At 40.2% G+C, this 23462-nt stretch overlaps 1 protein-coding gene across 3 annotated transcripts; it reads left to right on the top strand.

Moving 5' to 3' along the window:
• The first annotated feature begins 1611 nt into the window (after window positions 1-1611).
• LOC123502824 (zinc finger protein 98-like) lies at window positions 1612-22920 on the top strand. 3 transcript variants are annotated; one of them, XR_006674228.1, is made up of 4 exons: window positions 1629-1781; window positions 12388-12562; window positions 12858-14198; window positions 22866-22920. XR_006674228.1 is itself a non-coding variant. In XM_045252094.1 (3 exons), exon 3 carries the CDS (start codon window positions 13052-13054, stop codon window positions 13955-13957), a length of 906 nt encoding a protein of 301 aa, XP_045108029.1. In that variant the 5' UTR covers window positions 1612-1724; window positions 12388-12562; window positions 12858-13051; the 3' UTR covers window positions 13958-15028. The 3 variants fall into 3 exon arrangements, 2 of the variants coding, with proteins under 2 accessions (XP_045108029.1, XP_045108027.1); XM_045252094.1 differs by lacking the exon at window positions 22866-22920 and having other exon boundaries at window positions 1612-1724; window positions 12858-15028; XM_045252092.1 differs by lacking the exon at window positions 22866-22920 and having other exon boundaries at window positions 1627-1781; window positions 12858-15028.
• Window positions 22921-23462: the final 542 nt, after the last annotated feature.

The following is a 23462-nucleotide window of genomic DNA, read 5'->3' as shown; positions in this document are numbered from 1 at the left end:
GAAGTATGCCAAAGACAGGTATGACATGATGCAAGTGGTGCTGAGGGAGCTGGGGTATGACAGAGTGGAGATGACAGGAAGGGAATGGATGGTGGTGCTGCTGGGACTCTGTGGGGGGACGAATGGAAGGATGATTGAGGCTGTGAAAGAGTTCCTGGAGAGAATGTGGCGTGCTAGATGCAGAAACTAGTGGTGTGAAAGATGATGATTATCCTCTTTATTGTTTGTGTTTTTTCTTATTTTCCTTACAGGCGCTGCCGATACAAAGGCCTGACGCAGAAGAAATTCTTGCGTCACCTGTAGCATCAGAGAGAGAGAGAGAGAGAGAGAGAGAGAGAGTAGTGATGGGCGAACCTAGTACTTTCTGCAAACCGAGTATTTCGGTATTGATTACACTGTGAAACCGAGTAAACCGAGTACGAAATGATTACTTTTCACTAACCTAACTTAACGTAACCTGAGCGGAGATAAAAAAAATAGAAAAAATAAGAAGAATATAGTAAGGGAGAGAATCGTGCAAGAAAACTAATCTCTTGGTGTAGTTAGACTGAGGTTTTTAACTTCTTCAGTACAAGTTAGGCCGTTTATCATGAGACCATGTTTCACTTGACTTTCAATGTTGTTATAATATGAGAATTTGTGAATTATGTGCATGCACTTATAGTTGACATTAGCAGATAATTTCTTTCTTGATAAAACTAAAATAGAGAAAAATAATAGTATAATGGATATAGAATGCCAGAAGCTTATCATAGCGGGGCTCAGCGTCACGTGTCTCCACCCTCCCTGCCTCTATCTCCTTACTCCTCCTCCTCTATTCTCCCTATAACTCCTTACCCCTCCTCCTCTCTTCTCCCTATAACTCCTTACCCCTCCTCCTCTCTTCTCCCTATAACTCCTTACCCCTCCTCCATCCACTTCCCTCTCATTCCGTTCTCTCTCTCTCTCTCTCTCTCTCTCTCTCTCTCTCTCTCCTAAAGGTCATGACATATTACTTGACCCTGTTTTATTCCACTCTGACCAATAGACTTGCCTCCCTTTCGCTCCTTCACTTTCCTTCCAATCTCTCCATTGATGAGAGAGAGAGAGAGAGAGAGATCCTGTCCGTCACCTCCTCTCTCTCTCTCTCTCTCTCTCTCTCTCTCTCTCTCTCTCTCTCTCTCTCTCGTGGCCAGCGGGTAACGCAAGACTGTGGTCAGTGGCGTCTGGCGACTTGCTAAATAATGCTGCCAAACGGAAACTGCGAAACTGGCTAAATACCAACTGTGAACTGACTGAGTTAGCCTACTCGTCGCATACTTGTACAGGTTTCTCTTTCCTTCACCCAAGCCCGTGTGTTGGACTGTTGGCACTGTTAGGCTTGTTCTTAGGAATTGGACTATTCCATTAATGTCTGGGTGGTTGTGCGGCATGCACCGCCTTCTTCCCCAACAAAATACCGAAAAAAATCTTTACTCCTTAGTTTGAAGGCCTGTATTACATTTTCAACGCATTAATTGAACATGCAATTGAATTATGAAAACCGAGTAAACCGAGTAGTACTCACTCAAATCCAAAAACCGAGTAAACCGAGTACTACTTGGACCGAAACTGCCATCCCTAATAATAAGAGAGAGAGACCGCGCATATGTGAAGTTGTAAACACTGTCACTGTCAGTGTGTACGTGTGTGTGACTTTCTGGCGCTTCCTACAGTTACTACATGGTGCATTAATGGCTATACAGGTCGGTGTGAGGCCCAGCCAGAGCCACACACTCTCCTGACTACCAGGAGTGCAGCAAGTGAGGAGAGTTGAGAGCAGTACAAGTTACGAGACACTTGAACGATTAATTTCTTTCTTGCTGTTCGTCAGCCTTTGCTTGGGTTATGAGGGAGTGGGCCTATTACCACGACCACTATAACCTTCCAGAATGCTCACTAACCTACTACGACCACTCTATAACCTGTTTAACTACAAACACTCACTGACCAACTACGATCCGTCTGCAACCTTTCCACCCGCTCACTGAGCAACGCACGTCGAATGCTAGCAGCTGTGTACCGGCTCATATGTAACATTGCTTTGGCTTATATGTACCTTTGGTGGGCTGCTATGTACCGGCTTCTTTGTACCACTGCTTGGCTTGCATGTACCAAACAAGGTTGCTATGTACCAGATACCAAGTAGGAAGATAAAATACTGGATACACAGTTTATTGTACGAAACTGTAACAACCAACCAAATCATTGTGGACTTTGAATCTGCAGGCACCAGAATATTCGTTCAATTACTATAGCCTTACAAAAGCCGTCCCCACATTAAAAACATCACAGACATATTGTATAGTACCGTAAGTACTTCATCATCTTGCATACTTGTTTTAATGATTAGAAAGGAGGTCCTATTCTTGACTTTTACCAAAATACTTATTATAAGAAAAAAAAAAAAAAAACCACGATGTAAAAGTAAAGAAACTACATTAAAAAAATAACACAAAAGCATAAAGATATTAAAATCGCATACAATAATTAAAATTTGTCAATCAATAAAATTGAGCATACTGTACATTGACTTAATACAAGCTTAGTCCTCAGCATGATCCAGCAGTTCAGCACATCGGTTTAGAAATACTGATGTTGTTATAGATTTGTTCTCATATTTCATCCATGGGTCATCAAGGTTAATTTGCTTATGGATAGCATGCTTCTTTTGGTATATATATATACATTTTCTTTTGTTTGATTTATTTCACAATCATAGAAATTCTACTTGATTCGTCATGTAGAATACTAATTAAGAGGTACATGTTTATAGAATTGATTTTTGCTACCCTGTTAATCACATGGTGCCACCCTCCTGCTTCATTATTAGTCTGAACAGGGCGCTTGTAAGAGCTCCAAGAATGTGGAGGATACATCTCGTTCCTGATCCATTTTTTTCTTAGTAAGTAATGAAATGTTGGAGTTGATGCTCAGGAAGTGGCTGGCTAGTGATATGGCGAAAAGCTAGCTCTATATGAGATGGAAGTAAGTTTGGCAGTGCCATTAGCTGCTGAATGAATTGTCTTACAGCGAGTCGATTAACATAGGCATTTTGTAAACTTAGTCTTTTCACTCTGTGGTACACTGCTTGGGCTAGTGAAACCAGCAGCCATGAAGGGAAACCTCAGGAATGCACACTCGCACTGCTCACCATAGTGTTCTTTCAAAATCTAAAACAACTTCACAAACAGATGTTGACGTTAAATCAGGAATTTCTCTTATGACAACTACATAGTCCTTTTCTTTCTTCTTGACATTAGGACAAAACACAATGGAACCTGTTTCATAATTCCATCCTTCTTTATAAAACTGTGCACACTTAAGAGTTAAATAAAAGGTACACAGCAGTCATGGATGGTACATAGCAGCCAGGGATGGTACATAGCAGCCCAGGTACATAGCAACCATGGATAGTACATAGCAGCCAGGGATGGTACATACCAGCTGGTGGTACATAGCAGCCAATAGTACATAGAGGCCTGTTACGTGTATGACACCTCATCAGTCTCAGTAACCTTTCCAAGCACTCACTCACCCACTGGTAACCCTCTAAAACCTTTACAATCACTCGTTAATGATGAACTCCTCCTCTGCATCCCACACAACCTGGTGCACTGAAAGTCTTACACCATTCCCTCACTTCAGGATGAATCTTCCTTCTGGAAGTTTTCAACCTTTTTAGAATAAATGTGTACTTCATTTCCGTGGCAAATCAGTACCTTTCTTTTTTTTATTCTCAGCTTCCCCCTTTCCTGCCAAAGAATGGTCTATCTCCTCAGAAAGTACTACTGTATTGCTATGAAAACAAAAAAAGAAAAAATAATACAAAGCAGACCAAAATGTACCAGAAGAAAATAATTTCATTATGACAGAGTAGTGAGAGTAGCTACTATAAAAGTAACACTCCAAAATGTTGACTGTTACTGCTGTGCAGAGTACTTGCTGCCACTGCTGATCACTGCTGCTCAAGCTAACCTGTTGAAACTTATTAACCAAGCCCTAACTTTGAACTAACCTAACCTAACCTAGTTGAGGTGACAAGCATCACTGATACTTCTTCCCCATAATAAATCAACTTTATCTAACCTAATTAAACTGATCTAACTATTCAAAACAAACCAGCCTAACCGGACTAGCAGTGTTAAGAAATTAATATGAAGTCATTAGCTTATCTTTCTATGTAAAGTCTGGCAATACAGTGGTAATAATTGGGGCAACATCCTTCCTGTTCACACATCTTCCAGAAACTGATTCAAATCGAGTCACTTCTCTCCGCAAACTGCTCTGATTGGCTAGATTTGTTTCATATTATTTTTATTGGTCAGTGCCTGTATGCACAAACAAAAGAACAAATCATTGTCATTGATTCATGTGTGTGGAAATATTGTGACAATACGCACACACAAAAGAACACACCTAACGGCATTCCTCAGTGGCCGGCAGTCCATCACATATGTGGGTGTGGCAGTGTGTTGGTTTGTTCCTTCCCAAAATGCTAAATATAGGAAATATTGTCAACATTACAAGCAATTTGCGACAGGTATGTATGGGTTTAAATTACTCAGAAAGAGAAGCATTATTAGATGAGAAGGGTAAGAAAAGCCACGCTGATTATGGTGTAACACTGTAAAAATACCTATAACCTAACCTAACATAAAGAATGGTGGTGTGTGTGTGTGTGTGTGTAATTTACCTTTTCACCTCGGTCGCGTGCTGGTCACCCAGCCAGTCTTCCCCATTACAGAGTGAGCTCAGAGCTCATAGACCGATCTTCGGGTAGGACTGAGACCACAACACACTCCACACACCGAGAAAGCGAGGCCACAACCCCTCGAGTTACATCCAGTACTTATTTACTGCGAGGTGAACAGGGGCTACACATTAAGAGGCTTGCCCTTTTACCTTGCCGTCCCGGGACTTGAACCTGGCCCTCTTGATTGAGTCGAGCGTGCTAACCACTACACTACGCGGTGTGTAGTGTGTGTGTGTATTTGTGTATTACAGGGCCCGAGCTAAGCTCTCTGTGTCCTGTATCCTTGTCCATTCCTGTCATATCTCTCTTTCATCTGATTGACACACACCGCATCAACGACATGACTGCTCAGTTTATTCCACTTATCAATGCTACGATGCGGGAAACTGTATTTTCTCACGTCATTTAGACAGATGTCCTTTATTAGCTTTTTTCCATGTCCTCGGAGATGATTACTTGTGGTCACCTTTATCAACTCTCTATCCAGTATGTCAATCTTGTCCACCAATTTATACATAGTTATCATGTCTCCTCTTGTTCTTCTCTCTTCTAATGTGGTCAGCCCCAGCTTCCTCAGTCTTTCCTCATAGTCTAACTCCCTGAGTCCTGGTACCATCCTTGTTGCCAGCCTCTGTACCCTTTCTACCTTCTTCACATTTTTCTTCATATGCGGTGACCAGACACATGCTGCATATTCTAACTGGGGTCTTATTAAGGTACATAATATCTTCTTCATCATTCCTTCATCTAGGTAGTGGAATGCAAGGCCAATATTTTGAAGCATGTTGTATGTTTTCAAAAATCTTGTTAATGTGTTTCTCCGGTGACAAAGTGTTTTGCAGTTACTCCTAAGTCTTTCTCCTCATTGGTCTCTTTAATTTTCTCATCACCCAGCCTGTAATCCCAGTTTGGTCTGTATCTACTTCTTCCCATTTTCATAACATCCATCTGCCACTCTTTACTCCACTCATATATTTTATCAAGATCTTCCTGTAACTTGTTACAATCTTCCACATTCTTTACTCTCCTCATAATTTTAGTATCGTCCATAAACATGTTCATATAACTGTCAATTCCTACTGGCATATCATTAACATAAATCAAAAACATGATGGGACCCAGCACTGACCCTTGTGGAACTCCACTGGTTACCTTCTTCCACTCGGACTTCCTTCCTCTCACCACTGTTCTCATTTCTCTTCCCATTAAGTAATTTTCCATCCATTTTGCTAGTTTATCATTTACTCCTCCAGTCATCTTTAGTTTCCACATCAGTCTATTGTGTGGTACTTTATCAAAGGCCTTTCTCAAGTCCAGGTAGATAGCATCCACCCATCCCTCTCTATGTTGTAGTATGTCAGTCACTCTTGAATAAAAACATAATAAATTGGATACACGATCTTCCTTTTCTGAAACCAAACTGCCTTTCACTCAGAATGTTTTCACTTTCTAGATACTCACTCCACTTAGCTTTAATTACTTCTTCACATACCTTGCACAATATACTAGTCAACGATACTGGTCTATAATTTAGCGGTTCCATTCTACTACCATTCTTATATATAGGCACAATGTCAGCTCTTTTCCACTCTTTCGGGACTAATCCTGTTCGTATGGAGGTTTCCACAATATCAAATATGGGGTTCAACAATTGATCCTTACATTCTTTTAGCAACCTCCCAGATATGCCATCAGGCCCCATTGATTTATTAATATCCAGATTGCTTATAATTTTCCTTACATCTTCCTTAGTAACCATGATGTCCTGCATTTGCTTTATTTCCGTAGGCCTTCCTCCCATAAAATGCTCCTCCTTTGTAAACACTTTGCAAAAGTTGTCGTTCAAAATTTCAGCTATATCTCCAGCATCTTCATATACTTCTTCCCGTTTTTACCTTTTCTATTGCCTCCCTTTTATTTAGTTTTCCATTTATGAATTTGTAAAACATTTTGGGTCACTATCACAGTTTTCCACCACCCTCTGTTCATATTCCTTCTGTGCTGTTCTCCTTACTTCAACATATCTATTCCTTGCTGTTTTGTAGCCTTCCCTTGATAATACATCACTGTTTTCTTAAGTTTCTTCCATGCCTTTTCTTTGTTCTTTTTTGCTTCTTCACAATTTCTATTAAACCACTGTTTATTATTTAAAGTTCCCTTCCTGTAATATGGCACAAACTTTTTCACAGCAGAGTTATACAAATCCATAAATTTATCGTACTTCAATTGCATATCTCTTTCCTGGTATACCACGGACCAGTCAATTTCATTAAAGAACTCCCTTATATGGTTATAATTTGCCCTAGTATAATTTAATTTTTTTGTGTGTGTGTGTGTGTGTATTTACCTAGTTGTATTTACCTAGTTGTAGTTTTACAGGGCCTGGGCTTTATGCTTGTGTGGCCCCGTCTCCATATCTACACTTATCCAATCTTACTTTAAAAGTGTGCACACTCGTTGCAGACACTACTTCTTCATCTAAACTGTTCCACGTCTCAATACATCTCTGCGGAAAACTATATTTTTTAATATCTCTCAGACATCTTCCTTTCTCAGCTTTTTACTATGCGATCTTGTGCTTGGATGTCATATTCTTCTCTCAGGATCAGTTTCTCATTATCCACTTGGTCCATTCCGTTGATCAATTTATAGACTTGTATCAGGTCTCCTCTCTCCTTCTTTGTTCCAAGGTTGGTAGATCCATAGCCTTTAGTCTCTCCTCATATGTCATCCCTTCAAGTTCTGGGACCATTCTTGTAGCCATTTTTTGTAGCCTCTCCAATTTCCTTATGTGTTTCTTTTTATGAGGGGTCCACACTACTCCTGCATATTCCAATCTGGGTCTTATTATAGTATTTATCAATTTCTTCATCATTTCTTTGTCCATGTAGTGAAATGCTACTCCAATATTCCTCAGCAAATTATATGTTTCTCTAAAAATTCTATCAATATGGCTTACTGGTTGATTGTTTTCTTCCATCGTCACTCCTAAGTCCTTTTCCTTTTGACTTTCTCCAGTTCTACTCCATCTCCCATCTTATAGATTCCCACAGGTCGTCTTTCACTCTTTCCCATTTCCATGACATGGCTTTTGTTCACATTGAATTCCATTTCCACTTCTTACTCCATTCCCAGATCTTATTTAGGTCTTCTTGCAGTATTTCACAATCCTCCTTTTGCTTTATAACTCTGCACAGTTTCGTATCATCCGCAAACAAATTTATGTAGCTGTTCACTCCTTCTGGCATGTCGTTAATATAAATGAGGAAAAGTATTGGTGCCAATACTGACCCTGTGGCACTCCGCTTTCTACTGCTCTCCACTTGGACTTCATATCTTTAACTACCGTCCTTATTTCTCTCCCCCTCAAATAATTTTCTATCCATCTCAATGTGCTTCCTTTTAAGCCACCCTTCTCCTCTAACTTCCACAGTAATCTTGCATGTGGCACTTTGTCAAACGCCTTTTTAAATCCAAATAGATGCAGTCAACCCATCCTCTCTCTCTTGTACTCTATCAACTATTCTAGAATAGAAACTCAATAAATTAGTTACACAAGACCGTCCTTTTCTAAAACCAAATTGGCTATTTGATATTAATTTGTTGTCTTCAAGGAACTCGATCCATTGTTTCTTTATTATTCTTTCACACATCTTGCATATTACACTAGTTAGTGATACCGGTCTGTAATTTAAAGGTTCTTCTTTCCTTCCACTCTTATATATGGGAACCACCTCAGCTCTTTTCCATTCTACTGGCACTGTTCCATTTTCTATTGAGCATTTTATGATGTTGTATATAGGACTTGCTAGTTCTTCCCTACATTCTTTCAGTATTCTGCCTGAGACTTCATCCGGTCCCATTGCCTTCTCTTCATCCAGTTCCTTCATTAACTCTTTTATTTCAAGCTTGGTTACTTTAATCTCTTTCATATAGATTGTCTCTCTATTACCCTGTGGCCTCTCAAATTTGGATTCTTTAGTAAAGACCTCCTGGAATTTTTATTTAATAGTTCTGCCATACTTTTGGGTCTTCCACCATCCCGTTCTCTCCTTTTAACCTTTCTATTGTTTCTTTTTGCCTAATTTTTCCATTTATGAATCTATAGAACAATTTTGGTTGCTCCTTACATTTTTCGACAATATCTTTTCAAGTTCTTTTCCTCTTCCTTCCTCACCTTAACATATTCATTTCTCGCTGCCTTGAAGTTTTCCTTGTTTGTTGGATTCCTATTTCTCCTCCACCTTTTCCATGCTCCATCTCTTTTCTCCTTTGCCCTAGCACACCTTGCATTAAACCAATCTTTCTTTCCTTCTTCTTTTGGTCTATATTTTGGGACATATTCCTGACTCCTGTTTTGTATATTTCCAAAAATAAGTTATATTTGTCTTGCATTGTCTCTGAGTTTTCCATCTCCTCCCAGTCTACGTTTTAAAATAGTTCTTGAGATTCTCAATATCAGCCTTTCTGTAATTTAATCGGTCTCCTTTGTATGAATCGTCTCTATCTTCCTTTCCTCTTCTATATCTATTTCTAATATTGCATGGTCACTCTTTCCCAATGGGCACTTATATCTTATATCGTCATTCATTTGTATACCCCTTGTAAAAACTAGGTCCAATCTCGCTCGTCGTTTCCTCTGAATCTTGTGCATTCCTTTACTCTCTGGTCCATCATATTGTCTATCATTAGGTTCAAGAATCTTTCTCCCCAGGCTTCTTCCCCCATACCACTTTCATAATTTTCCCAGTCCACTTCTTTACAGTTGAAATCTCCTACTAATATCACTTTTCTCCTTTCTTTAACGATTCTCATTAGACTCCTTATTGTGTCATCTATCATGTCTTTATATTCTTGATTGGTCCATGAATTTGTTTTGGTGGCACATATGTTACAATGATTGTTAACTCTTTTTATTAATATGCATCTTAATATACAATACTTCTGCTTTTCCTTCCCACATTCCACTTGGTTGATCACTATCTCCTTCCTTAACATTATCATGACTCCTCCTCCTCCTTTACCCACTCTGTCTCTTCTCCATACATTATACCTATTATCCAAATCTATTTTGATTGCCTCATTTAGTTTTGTTTCAGCCAGGCATACAATATCTGGATTTTCTTTCCTTATGTAATCTCTTAATTCTAATTTACTTGATAAAACCCGTCTGTGTTCGTATACATCATTTTTAGTCTTTTGCCTTTATCATTTTTAGTTAAACTTGTTCCACTTTTTTCTCTTCCTTCTCGTTTATATACCATTTCCTTATCCTGTCTCCTAGAATTCTCCAAAAATGCCTTCTTCTCCTCTTCTGACCTTTCATTATTCTTTTCCCTTACTGCTGCTGCCAGTTCATTGTATCTCTTCCTTTCTTCCTCATTTCTATTTTTCTTTATATAGATATCCTTGCAGCCTTCTGTTTCTCTAAGTTTTGTTGTTCTATATAATATTTCTTCTGTTGCTGCTTGTGATTTTAGTAGTATTTTAATTGGTCTCGTTTTCCTTCTTGATATGGTCCCATTCTGTTTATTTCTTCTACTTCCTCTTCCAAGTTCTGCCTATCTTCGTCATTAAGATTCTTCAGTAGGTCTTTGACTGATTTCATTTCTTCTTTTCTCTTTTTGGTCTATATTTTATATTTTTTCTTTTATTCCAAATACGACTACACTCTTCTTTTTCTGCAATTTCTCTAACTAGATTTTCTTTTGTCTTGAGGACTCCTATCATTTTGTTTGTCATATTTTCTTCTTTTTCTTTAAGTTGTTCTTGAATCACCTCCTGAAAATCGGCCTTATCTTTCTTATCTTGGACTCTCCATGCTTGTACTTCTTTTTAATCACGTTCTGTACTCTTTCCTCTTCCTTGTTTACTAGATCTTTCAGCTTCTCCTTTTCTTTCTCGGCTTCTCCTTTTCTTTCTCGGCTTTACCGAGTCCTTCTTCCATCTGCTTCTTGTAGTTAGCTACTTCCTTTTTTAGTTCTTCGTTTTCCGCTCTTAGCCTAGCTTCATTTTCTTCCACTTTTCTTATCCTTTCTCTCAGTCTTATAAACTCCATTTCCTGTTCTTTATTCTCTTTCATTTCCATCTTCTCCTTTATCAGTTTATCTAGTTTACATTCAATATTTGACACTCTCTTAAGTAGTGAAGTTGTCGTCGTATCGAACCCTTCGAATACGCATTCTCCCTCACCGACATAGTCATCATGAGCCTCTTCTCTATTCTCATGTCTGCATTTGGATGGGATATCTTTTTCACTCATTATTCCTTACTAATTGATTTCATGGAGAAAAAAAAAAAAAAAAGAGTCCACACTACCTGTGTGTATGTGTGTGTGTGTGTGTGTGTCTGTGTATTCACCTAGTTGTATTCACCTAGTTGTAATTTTACAGGGCCTGGGTATCATACTCGTGTGGCCCCGTCTCCATATCTACACACATCCAACTTTCCTTTAAAACTATGCACACTCCTCGCTGACACCACCTCCTCACTCAAACCATTCCACACCTCCACACATCTTTGTGGGAAACTGTATTTCTTCACATCCTTCAAGCACATTCCCTTGGCTATCTTTTTACTATGCGATCTTGTAGTTCTATTTAAGTTTTCCTCTCTCAACATCATTTGTGTGTGTGTGTGTGTGTGTGTGTATCTCTTTGCACTCCTGCTCCCTGTCCTGAGGTTACAGTAACATGTACTTACATGTCAGATTAAATTAAGGTTGCAGAATATCATGCAATATGTATCAACTAACAGAAACTTGGAAATCTGCATTTATAAAAAGGTCTTCCTTTCCCCACCACTCCCCCCTGCCCCTCTTCAGCACCTACACACTTAGGGACCTGTTGGGAAAGTGGAGTCTTTGGGTGGGGAAAGCCAAAATAGACCAAATAATGTTTATTCTAAGTCTTTGTCAGTAAATCATGACATGAATATCAATCCACGGCTCAGCAATAAACAGTGCCTCAGTGTGCAGGTGTGTAGAGAACATTTTGTACTGAGCACAACCTCTACTTTCACCTATAGCAATATCCACAAAACCTTGTGATACATCACATATTTTTCTAAACACATTGTGGTTTAGCTTTTTGTGTTTGCTTGGCATTGTGTGACTGTGCTGAGCAAGGTGACAGTGTTCTCATTCTGGTAATAGAAAATACTTGTAATGAATAACAAACAGTAAGTCAATATGTGTGTGTGGCCAAGATGTCTATGTCAATCTTAATCTCTTGTTTGATGTAACACTTTTGGTTAGAGCTTCTTCAGTGTCAGTGTTGGGCTTGCATCAAGACGTGTTGTGTGTCACGGTGTTGAGTGACTACCTGTTACATCACCAGAGGGAATTGTGTGTGTATTCTGATATCTTCATATCAAGTTTAGCTACATCTTGAAGTTATTTATTTGAACTTGTTTTGTTTGAATATATGGCAGTGTTCCACCCATGAAGTGGAGGCCTGTACAGCACCTGATGGGTGTGAGACATGAGGTGGAGATACACCTCTGGTGAGGAGTGTGCAGGAATTGAGAGACAGTGTGGAAGCAAGGCAGGACTTTGTAATGTTGTGTTCCTAATCACGTTGTGGAGACTACAGGTTAAATTTCATCTTGTACAGTGGCCATCCATTGCCCTCTGCCCTGCCCTGCCCTGCCATGGTGAGTCCTTCCCCTGCACCAGCAACACACGCCAGGCCATACTGTGGCTAGCTTTGTGCAACCCACCAGGCTTCCACCACCTGCCAGCGCCACTAGTGCTGGTGGCAGCCGTCCGTCCCTCGAGCCCTGCACCAGGTATTCCCCTCACCTGTGTCCTCCTTAAGACTAGACAGCTCACCTGTCATGCCTGTGATGCATGCACTGATTGCACTCTGCACATGCCACCCCAACACTCTTGCACCCAACACTCTCCACCACCCATCCCTGGGTATCTGGACTTCTTATAGATACAGACCATTTATAGACAAGAAAGAAAAAGACTTCATAGACCTGTCTGTGACGGTCTGGCATCACACTCAACACTTTTCCCACCACCCATCGATTTGTGCCACTTGGCCCATCATAACGTTGGTCCCTCTCTGCTCCACAGGCCAGACCAGAGCCCAGGCTACTGCTGCCCTGCCTGGCACCGACCACTCCAGCTGGATTCCCTGAAGGTTTGTGCAGGAGAAGGTGTGGCGTGAGTCACCGGGAGCAGTGCTGCAGCAGAGACTGTGAGGCTGGCCAGCAGCAGCATGAGCAGCAAGAAGCCGCAGTCTGTCTCAGGTGTTGGGAGGTGCAGGCATGGGGGGGGGGAATCACCAAGAGCCAGGCAGCTCCTGCCACAAAGGAGAGGCCAGGTTAAAGTGTCAGCTGTGTGATAAAACCTCTGAATCTAAAAGTAAGGTGAGGCTCCATGCCCAGAAACACAGTGGTGTTAAGGACTTAGAGCATGGGAAGTGTGGCAGGAAATTTGCCTTAAAAAATCATCTCACCAGACACATAAAGGCACACACTGGAGTGAGTAATTATGAGTGTGAGGAGTGTGGAAAGAAATTTACCAGAAAGAGTAACCTTGACACACACACCATGACACACAATGGTGTCAGGAACTATGAATGTGTAGAGTGTGGCATGAAATTTACCTTAAAGAGTAATCTCACCAGACACATCAAGGCACACAGTGGAGTCAAGAAGTATAAGTGTGAGGAATGTGGAAAGAAATTTACCACACAGGGTAACCTCACCACACACACCCTGACACACAGTGGTGCAAAAAGGAGTGTCAGGCATCACAAGTGTGAAGAGTGTGGTATGAAATTTACCGTAAAGAGTAATCTCACTAGACACATCAAGGCACACAGTGGAGTCAAGAATCATAAGTGTGGGGAGTGTGGCAAGAAATTTTCCACACGTGGTAACCTCACCACACACATTGTGACACACACTGGTGTCAGGAACTATGAGTGTGAAGAGTGTGGCATGAAATTTACCATAAAGAGTAATCTCACCAGACACATCAAGGCACACAGTGGAGTCAAGAAGTATGAGTGTGAGGAGTGTGGCAAGAAATTTGCCACAAAGAGTAACCTCACCACACACACCCTGACACACAATGATATTAGGAAGTATAAGTGTAAGGAGTGTGGCAAGAAGTATACCAGAAAGTCTTACCTCACCAAACACTACTATGAGACACACATTTTGTGAAGAGTGTGGCATGAAATTGAGTGACTACTGACTACAAAGAATAACCTCAGCAGACTCACCAAGACACCAATGGTACATCACAGTGTCAGGAATTGAGTGTGAGAAATATGGGGAAATATTTACCATTGGTGCTCTCAACAGACATGCCTTCAGACACACAGGCTTGTTCAAGTGTTCAAGTGTGGCAAGTGTTTCAAGACATAGCCAGAGTTTGCTGGCCACATGACCATCCACTTTTGAGGTGAATACCCTTGCCTGTCATGGTGGTGGTGGTTTTAGCAGTAGTAGTAGTAGTAGTAGTAGTAGTAGTAGTAGTAGTAGTAGTGGAAGTAGTAGTAGAAGAAGTAGTGGCCCCAGCGCTTGTTTAGTTGACACAACACTGCAAAAAAAATATGTCATGATGAACCTTTGTGTATAGGTATTAATATGCTAGGGTTGCCATATATCAGGATTTCTCAACCCTTCCAGCTTTGTGGACAACTTACATCCACTTATCTATTCAGGGGACCTCTTGGTACTGGATTAGAGAGGATATAGTCATTTTACACTTGTATGCAGCTAGCTCAGGTTTAGCTCAGCACACTGTTTGTTTGGCAGTACTTTTTGTTTTGGTGTGGATGGTCTAATAACATATTTTTTGTCCATTTTCCTAAGAGACAGGTGTAAACATCAATATGGAAAAAAAAGAAAATCCTTAAAGGTGAAGGCTTACTACATATGTGTTGCCCAGTTTCAGCATTGTAGTGTGGTCAAATAAAAACAAGCAAACAAATAAGTTAAACCATATCATGGGAAAAATTACAATCCATAAGGACAGCCAGTCACGCTAGGTGTTAGTGTTAGTCAGCAGCAGTTGGCGGCAGAATACATTCACTATACAGTTCCCAGGCTGAGCTCTGGCGTGAGTGCTATACTGTGCAGCTATTGTATCATGTTATGCCACCCCAAAGCAATGTTGCAAACAAATATAACTTTCTCACTTTTTAAGCATTTAGTCATATAAACATTATAATACACTATACAAATAATCACAACATTCTGAGATACAACTAACCAGGGAAAAAATAAAAATACAGCTGTACATTAATTAAGACATTGCTGTAGTCATGAACCATACAAATTAACTATCATATGTTCAATTCCTGGTCCCGTGGATCCCTTGATGGGTATCTGCAGCCCCCTAGTGGTCTGGATCCCTGGGTGAGAAACACTGCCATTATGAACTATCAAAATTCCAGACACTTGATATGATATTGGAAAACATTTAAATTAATAATAATAAAAAAAGAAACTATATTTATCTTTGCTGCCGCAACGAGGTGACAAGGCCACAAACACACACTGCGCGCGCTTATACTTGCTAGTTCTGTATTGGTGCTCCGCTTTTCACGCATATTATTGCATGAAAAAAGGCTCTCACTGACTTCTCAGTGAGCACAGTGGTGTATGAATGTCCTGTGATGAAAAAAAAAAACAGGAACATTTATGGAAAGTGTTGCCGCTAGATAGAAAATAAGTGAAAAGGAGTGGAAGACTCCAAGATGGTGAAGAAATATGCCATTTCAGCATTATTACCTTCATCCTGTTATAAGTGTAGCTCTGATTCTGGAGACATAACAAAGTCCATTAAGTGTTGTCTGTGTAACCGGTGGGCTCATACGAAATGTGTGAATTTGGCAGGGATTAAATCTGAAAATATCCGCAACGTGAGGTATCTGTGTGATGTTTGCTTCATTGAGGTGTCGTCTCTGAAGAAATTCATCAATGATGTTGAGGATTTTAAGTCTGATTTGAAGAGCATTACTGCTAAAGCTGACAAGATGATGGAAATAGTTGATAATAAGATGGCAAGAATGGAAGAGATAAGTATCAAGGTCGATGAGGCAACAGAAGGCTTGGCGGGAGTTGCTGAGTCGCTGAATTTTGCTGACTCGGAACATTCCACACCTTGGCAGGATGTGAAGAGGAAGTGGAGGATGAAAAAGAACCTGCTTGCTGTAGGGGTAACTCAGGATTCTGAAGCAAATCTGAAGAATGAAGTTTCTCATGCTTTGGATGGAATGCAAATTAATGATACAAAGTTTACTAATGTTGGCAAAAAAAATAGTGATGAATTTTGCCAATGAGAGTCTGAGAAATGAGGCAGCCCAGAAACTGGAGAATGTTGAAAAGTTGACAACTAAATCTGTTCAGAAAATTAAACCCAAGATAATGCTATGTAATGTCCATAAGGAAGAGACTAAGGAGGGTATCATTGATACAATTATTGCAAGAAATGACTACCTTCAAGCAGTTCCTGATATCAAGTCAAAGATTGAGAATATTTTTTTGCAAACCAGCAGCAGGGGGGCACAGTTCATTACATCATGAAATGTGATCCAATGATAAGACAGTTGTTGCATCAGCATCAGGACAGGATTAAGCTTGAATGGGGAGTTTACCAGGTTCGCGACAGGTATCATGCACTTATCTGTTACCATTGTCAAAGGTATGGTCATACTGAGGCAAACTGCAATGCCAAGAAAAATGGTGAGCATCCCGTTTGCTTTAAATGTGCAGGCAACCACAAGTCCAAGGATTGCACATCTACAGAGAAGAAATGCATAAACTGTGTGAGGTTTAAGAAACAGAATACTGACCACTCGGCGAATAATAGTTGTTGTGTTGTGTTGGAAAGTGAGATTGACAGGATCAGAAATATTACAGATCATGGCTACTAATGCTGTGAGCTCTATGTTGAAATGTGGTTTATTAAATGTCCAGTCAGTTGGAAACAAGACAATAGAAATCAGAACTTTAATTAATGATGAGAATCTGGATATTCTTGCTTTGATTGAAACATGGCTGAGTGAATATGATACTGCAAAAATTAGAGAAATGACCCCTGACACTCATACATTTGTGCACATACCAAGGAACACGATGCAGACCCATACAGACTACATGAGCCAAGAAATAACCTTGATATGGGATGTCGAGTATTTGCATGATGCGCACCAAGGATTTACAATAAACTGCCAAGTGATATTAAAGGTTGTGCCAGGATCAATATCTTCAAAAAGAAATTAAAGACATATTTGTTCAAGGAAGTTTATGATTTTAACGGCATGGAAATCAAAGACAATTATAGATGCTAGTTGCTTTTGAGGGAGGCTCTGCTGAGTGCTGCCTCGCACTGGAGCGGAGCCTTGAACAAACATCCCAAGGAACAAGTAAGTAAGTAACAAACAAGCAAACAATGATTCAAACTGTGTCTTATCAACGTGGGGTTTAGGAGTAAATAAAGACTAGTGTGCGACATGAGAGTGAGGCGACACAGGGAAGGCTGGGACCATCACCTCCATTCAGAGCCCATACACATTAATCTTCACCCAAACCACACAAAAAATGTAAGCATCTGCCACCCAGGGAACCCTTCTCCCTCCCTCTCTCCCATCATTTCAACCTACAGAAATAGGACAATGTTTTTTCTTATTGATGGAAGGTGAAATTCCAGACATTTGAGGGATTTTCAAAACTCCCAAACACAGATTTCAACACATGAATTCACACACATACCTGGGAAAATCCTGATGTATGAGAGCCCTAGTGTATGCACCAAGTTATGCATCATGCTGGTGCACCACTCCACTTTATGACAGACCAACTCTCATTAGGGTTTTCAGTCTTTTCATTGTTATAAGTTTAAAATGTCAGCAGTGTTCACAATTTTGAATAAGAGGAATGTTCAAGGAAATTTACCCACTAACCTTTCCCCATGAGACTTGGAGACATAGTGGTGATGGAAATTGTGAGTGAAAAGTGGTAAAAGATTTGTTCATCACTGTAACACGCTTGGGTAAGTGAGTTCAATTGTGACATTTGTGGCCAGTGCTTCAAGACCTAAGATGACATTGCCAGACACATGAGGATCCACTTTTAAGGTGACTGAACCCTTGCCTGTGGTGGTGGTGGTGGTGGTGGTGGTGGTAGCTGGCAAGGCAGGTAAGACGGTGATTGTGTCAGTGAAGCACTCAGACACGTTAGTGAATAGGAATGTTGTGTTTGGTTCCTTTCATTGCCTTTCTTTAGAATGGTGTGACTTGATGTAATTTATTCCTAACATTAGTAACTGCTATCCTTAGTTTTATGGCTAATTTGTTTGTTTCTGTATTGTTTTTTTTTTGTTTTTTTTGTTGAATTTATCAATATTTTGTAACTTGTCAGATCATTTTTAGTCTTATTAATTTTGTTTGTACTTTGTAGTTGGTTTAGCTAGTGTTGTGTTAGTGGAGTCCAGATGAAATGTGAGCTGTATGGGGCAACACAATTAGTAAAAAAATGGAAAACAGTGAGAAACAGAGAGCCTTGCTGATCCTGGAGCTTATTATCATTTTATTAATCATTATATAACTGAGATCAATAAAGTTCAAAGAAATGCCCACATGAGTGTCAGATTCCCACCAGTGAAGTTAGAGAGAATAATGCAATGTTGAAGGATAGTGTCTTCAGGCCTCCCTCTTGGAAGAGTTCAAGTCATAGGAAGCAGGAAATAACAGAAACAGGCCAGAAGTTCACGGGTTTACCAGGGGGAGGGATGAAAGAGTGAGAATATTGGTCAACTCTAGCATTAAGGTGGTGGACAGAATAGGAATGAAAGGAAAGAGGAAGTGTTCAGTGAGGCTGCAGGAAGAAGGAAAGCACATAGTTTGCAAGATCAGAAGAGCAATTAGAATGAAAACAGATGAGGGAGATAACAAGAGATGCAACACTATGGCAGTGAGGAGCCCGGTAGCTGTCATCATGAAATGGAAGTGAAAAAAGTTTGGGGTCATTATGAAAATGTATCTGTTGGTCCAGCTTCACACTCACTCAGGAGGAAGAGAACGTGGAGGTGTTGGTACAATTTTTATGCCTGCCTCCGTCTGCCTGGTGTCTGCTCCATCCAAGACACCTTGTACCACGGTGGTCTTCTTGTCTGCATTTGTGTGGGAGTTGACTAATCTACTTCCACCAGGATTCTGTAATCCCGCTATTCTGAAACATGTGCTCCAAGGATAGGTGCAGTTAGCTTGCTCTCTCTCTCTCTCTCTCTCTCTCTCTCTCTCTCTCTCTCTCTCTCTCTCTCTCTCTCTCTCTCTCTCTCTCTCTCTCTCTCTCTCTCTCTCTCTCTCTCTCTCTCTCTCTCTCTCTCTCTCTCTCTCTCTCTCTCTCTCTCTCTCTCTCTCTCTCTCTCTCTCTCTCTCTCTCTCTCTCTCTCTCTCTCTCTCTCTCTCTCTCTCTCTCTCTCTCTCTCTCTCTCTCTCTCTCTCTCTCTCTCTCTCTCTCTCTCTCTCTCTCTCTCTCTCTCTCTCTCTCTCTCTCTCTCTCTCTCTCTCTCTCTCTCTCTCTCTCTCTCTCTCTCTCTCTCTCTCTCTCTCTCTCTCTCTCTCTCTCTCTCTCTCTCTCTCTCTCTCTCTCTCTCTCTCTCTCTCTCTCTCTCTCTCTCTCTCTCTCTCTCTCTCTCTCTCTCTCTCTCTCTCTCTCTCTCTCTCTCTCTCTCTCTCTCTCTCTCTCTCTCTCTCTCTCTCTCTCTCTCACAGGCCTTATTAAACTCTGTAGATTTATGAAGACATCATTGAAAGACTTATAGCAATGTTCATTAAAGCCTTCAAAGTTTCAAATACCACAGGTGAACTGAAATCCGTTCCTTCTTACCTTTTTCTTGAATCTACATTTTTCAGGCTTTAATTAACCCACTGTAGTATCTTGTTCTATCCTGATTATGGATCCTGACAACTTTGCTTACGTCCTGCAGTGCTACATAAGGATGCCGCTGTATCTACAACACCACACACCATCACATTTGTCAGCCAATATTTCAGCAAGCTTTTGCCATTGTATTGGATTCTGGTCAGTCCCTAATTAATTACATCACTGTGTAGGGAGACCTCGTTTAATTAAGACGGACAATGTGTGAAGGGGCAGATGTTAGATTTTTCTTGTTCATTTCCCTGTATAGATATCTTGCTCTTGTTTTGTCTTCTCTGTGTGTTGTAGTTGCAGTACTGGTAGTGGGTGGTATATTGGTTTGTGGTCTATGCGTGAAGCAGTTCCTTTGGTATATGATTTACACTTTATATTGTGATCTACAAGAAAGGTATAATTTTTTTTCCTTTCATTGTCAAGAGAAAAGGGGAAACACATGTCTGGGTTTTGAGAGACTCTCCGGTTAGAGAGGCAGCTGTAGCATGAGTGGAATGTCTGTTCAAGTGTCGGAGCTCTGGTGACTCAACAAGCTACATAAGGCAACACCACACTTCACTCTGACACAGACATTATCTTGATAGGCAACCTGTGCTCCCTTCCATGATTTTGTCTGCTTATTGACATCTGAATAATATGTAAAGAACTCTTCAGACGTTAGCTAAAAGATCACAGATAGATGAAGGCAGCTAATTACATTGAACAGTAGCGTGCAAGCTGTCTTTATGTAAAAATTCAGGATAATTTCTATTTAATTTTATTCAAATTTCATTTGATTCAATGCATGAGTTGACAGAAGTACTGAAGCAATCTGTCATTAGATTACTATTTCTGTCCAGTCACAAACAAACATGCACATATTCACAGCAGGAAACATGCAAGGTACTCTCTAATACGCCATAGTAAAGCTAAAGATGCTTCATCTTGTTTCATTGATCAACTGACTTGCACATTTTCAAACAAAAGCCAGTTTTCATTTGTCATCGATGATTTTATATACAGATCAAAATTCAAATGACTTTTGATAAGTTTCAGTCAAAATTGTTTGAGGACCATGATGGCCTTGGGTGCCACACAGGGGGAGAGGGTGGCTGTCAGGTATGGGAATTGGTAACCTTGGTGGCCTCAAGTTTCATTAGTAATCATCCACTTGCAGTGCCTCACATTAGGCAAGGGGTCGCTGTAAGCAAGGGATCAATGTCTACCATTCACCAGATGGTGTCCAACGGAAGGAGTCCTGATGGGAAGATAGGGTAAGGGTGTGTACGGGTCTCTTAATTGTGATGGCACCGGGCTGAACAACTTGCCATGAATGAGGGCATGCTGTGCACCATGCACCAGACACTGGCAGGACAAGGGGTCTTTTAGGGGCTCACTTCATGACAGTGGCTGGGGCGTGGTGTGTGGCAGGCTGTGTGCCATGCACCAGACACTGGCAGGACAAGGGGGTCCATTAGGGGTGAGAGGACTCCATGACAGTGGCTGGGGCGTGGTCATTGCTCATGGGGAGCCGTGTGAGGCATGGCAAGGTTGCCTCGTCACTGCTCTCACACCCACAGGACTGCTGGGGCAGACCCTTTTGGAGGAAGGGTTCGTCCTGGTATCTGTGTAGATAGATGCACCAATATGGCATGTAGTTATCACCATGCCCTCATAGTTATCATGGAAACTCACATCATTATCATGGAAATTGGAATCACATCATTATCATGAAAACTGGTTTTACATCGTTATCATGGAAACTCGCATCGTTATCATGGAAATTGAGATCGCATCATTATCGTGGAGACTTGCATTGTTGTCATGGAAACTGGGATTGTATCGTTATCATGGAGACTCACATTGTTATTGGGGACACTTGCATCTTGTGTTATTGCAGAAACTGGAATTGTATCGTTATTATGGAAACTGGAATCGTATCCTTATCATGGAAACTCGCATCATTATCGCAGAAACTGGAATCACATTAGTATTGTGGAAACTGAAATCACATCTTTATCATGGAAACTCACATATCATTATTGTGGAAACTGGAATCACATCTTTATCATGGAAACTTGTAGAATTATTGTGGAAACTGGAATCACATTATTATTGTGGAAACTGGAATCACATCTTTATCATGGAAACTAACATAATTTTCACAGAAACAGGAATTGCATTATTATTGTGGAAACTGAAATCACATCTTTATCATGGAAACTCACATCATTATTGTGGAAACTGGAATTACATCATTATTGTGGAAACTCACATCATTATCGTGGAAACTGGAATTGCTTTGTTGTCATGGAAATTGGAATTGCATAGTTATGATAGCAACTCGCATCCTTATCTTGGGAATTGGAATCACTATGTTGTCATGGAAATTGGATTCCCTTCGTTATCATGGAAATTCACATCATTACCATAGTAACTGGAATCTTATTGTTATTATGGAAATTTGCATTATTATTGTGGAAACTGGAATCGCATTGTTATCGTGGAATTGCATCATTATCATAGAAACTCGCATTGTTATTGTAGAATTGCAGATCGTCATCTTAACGTGCATCATGATCATCGTTATTTATCTGCTTATTATCATAACATCAAATTCGATTTTATTATCTCAGTTTACTTAGCACATAATTTGTATGACAATATATCCAGTTACGCAAGTCCCCAATGATGAAAAGTCCATTAAAGCTCGATACTTTTCTCACACATTGTGTAATATCAGGAAATGAAGTGGCCACATCAATAACAGTGTTACAATTTCTGAAGTTTTCACATTTTATCTGAAAGACTGAGAACTTTTCATTGGCGCTGTAATGTAGTTATAATGGTATTCGTAATGCAAGTATATTGTCTCTGACTCTACGTTTGATTGCGCCTTTTTTTTCACAACTATTGATGCATTTATTATAATATTTTTTTAATAAATACATGGATATGTAGATATGTAGAATATTTCATTTAAGGCCATTATAAATAAATGAAATGTGTAGATCTCATATCGAAGTAGAGTTTGATTCTTGTAATTCAGGTTGGTTGTAGATGTAGATCACATACCAAACCAACACCTACTGGCAGTAATAGTAGTAGTAGTAGTAGAAGCAGTACGGGTAATTGTATATGTTGTGCATTTTCTATATCCATATAAAGGTACTCTAGTATTTATATGCATTTTTTTTTCCCACAGGATGTAAAGTCATCACATAACAAGAGGAGCACTGCCAGGCGGGTGACGATGTAAGTACATACGTAGTATTAATACAACTCGTTTGTGTTTGTTAGGCATCACTTCTTTCATTTTTAAAACCATCAACATATGCATGGGGAGTCTCAGAGACCACATGTAGTGTCAATATATTCAGAAGTGTTACTGAAACATTCAAAGATACAGTTTCCTCAAATTGTTACACGATAACGGCGCGTCAGCTATAAAGCACATAAAATGCATGCCAGTGCCAGTAGTCAAGAGATTCAGATTCACGTGATACTTTGCGCGGCGAGTCTCTTCCATGTCTCTGTGTATAGAGAGAAGGATCCTGGGAAGAATGTTATTCCTCATCATCAGCACACCAAACCATTGTCGTACTGATACGTATGCATTGTTTAAATACAGTTTGGAACATTGTAGTAAACTAGGAGAATGACAAAGTGAGACTGAACTGATTACATTTGTTACGGGGTGAGGTATGGGGTGTCCAGACTTCCGGTTAGGCTATGTTGGGTACTGTTGCGCGTCATTTAGGTTTGATTAGGTAGTGTTGGGCATTGCTTCTAACTATTTTGG

This window comes from Portunus trituberculatus, chromosome 12 (genome assembly GCF_017591435.1).
Source record: "Portunus trituberculatus isolate SZX2019 chromosome 12, ASM1759143v1, whole genome shotgun sequence".
Taxonomy (NCBI): domain Eukaryota; kingdom Metazoa; phylum Arthropoda; class Malacostraca; order Decapoda; family Portunidae; genus Portunus; species Portunus trituberculatus.
The sequence above is the reverse complement of the archived record's forward strand: the minus strand, read 5'-3'. Positions and strand labels throughout refer to the sequence as shown.

What these genes read in the sequence shown, in the direction of transcription:
- LOC123502824 (XM_045252094.1), top strand. Translation starts at nt 13,052, where the DNA reads ATGGGGGGGGGGAATCACCAAGAGCCAGGCAGCTCCTGCCACAAAGGA.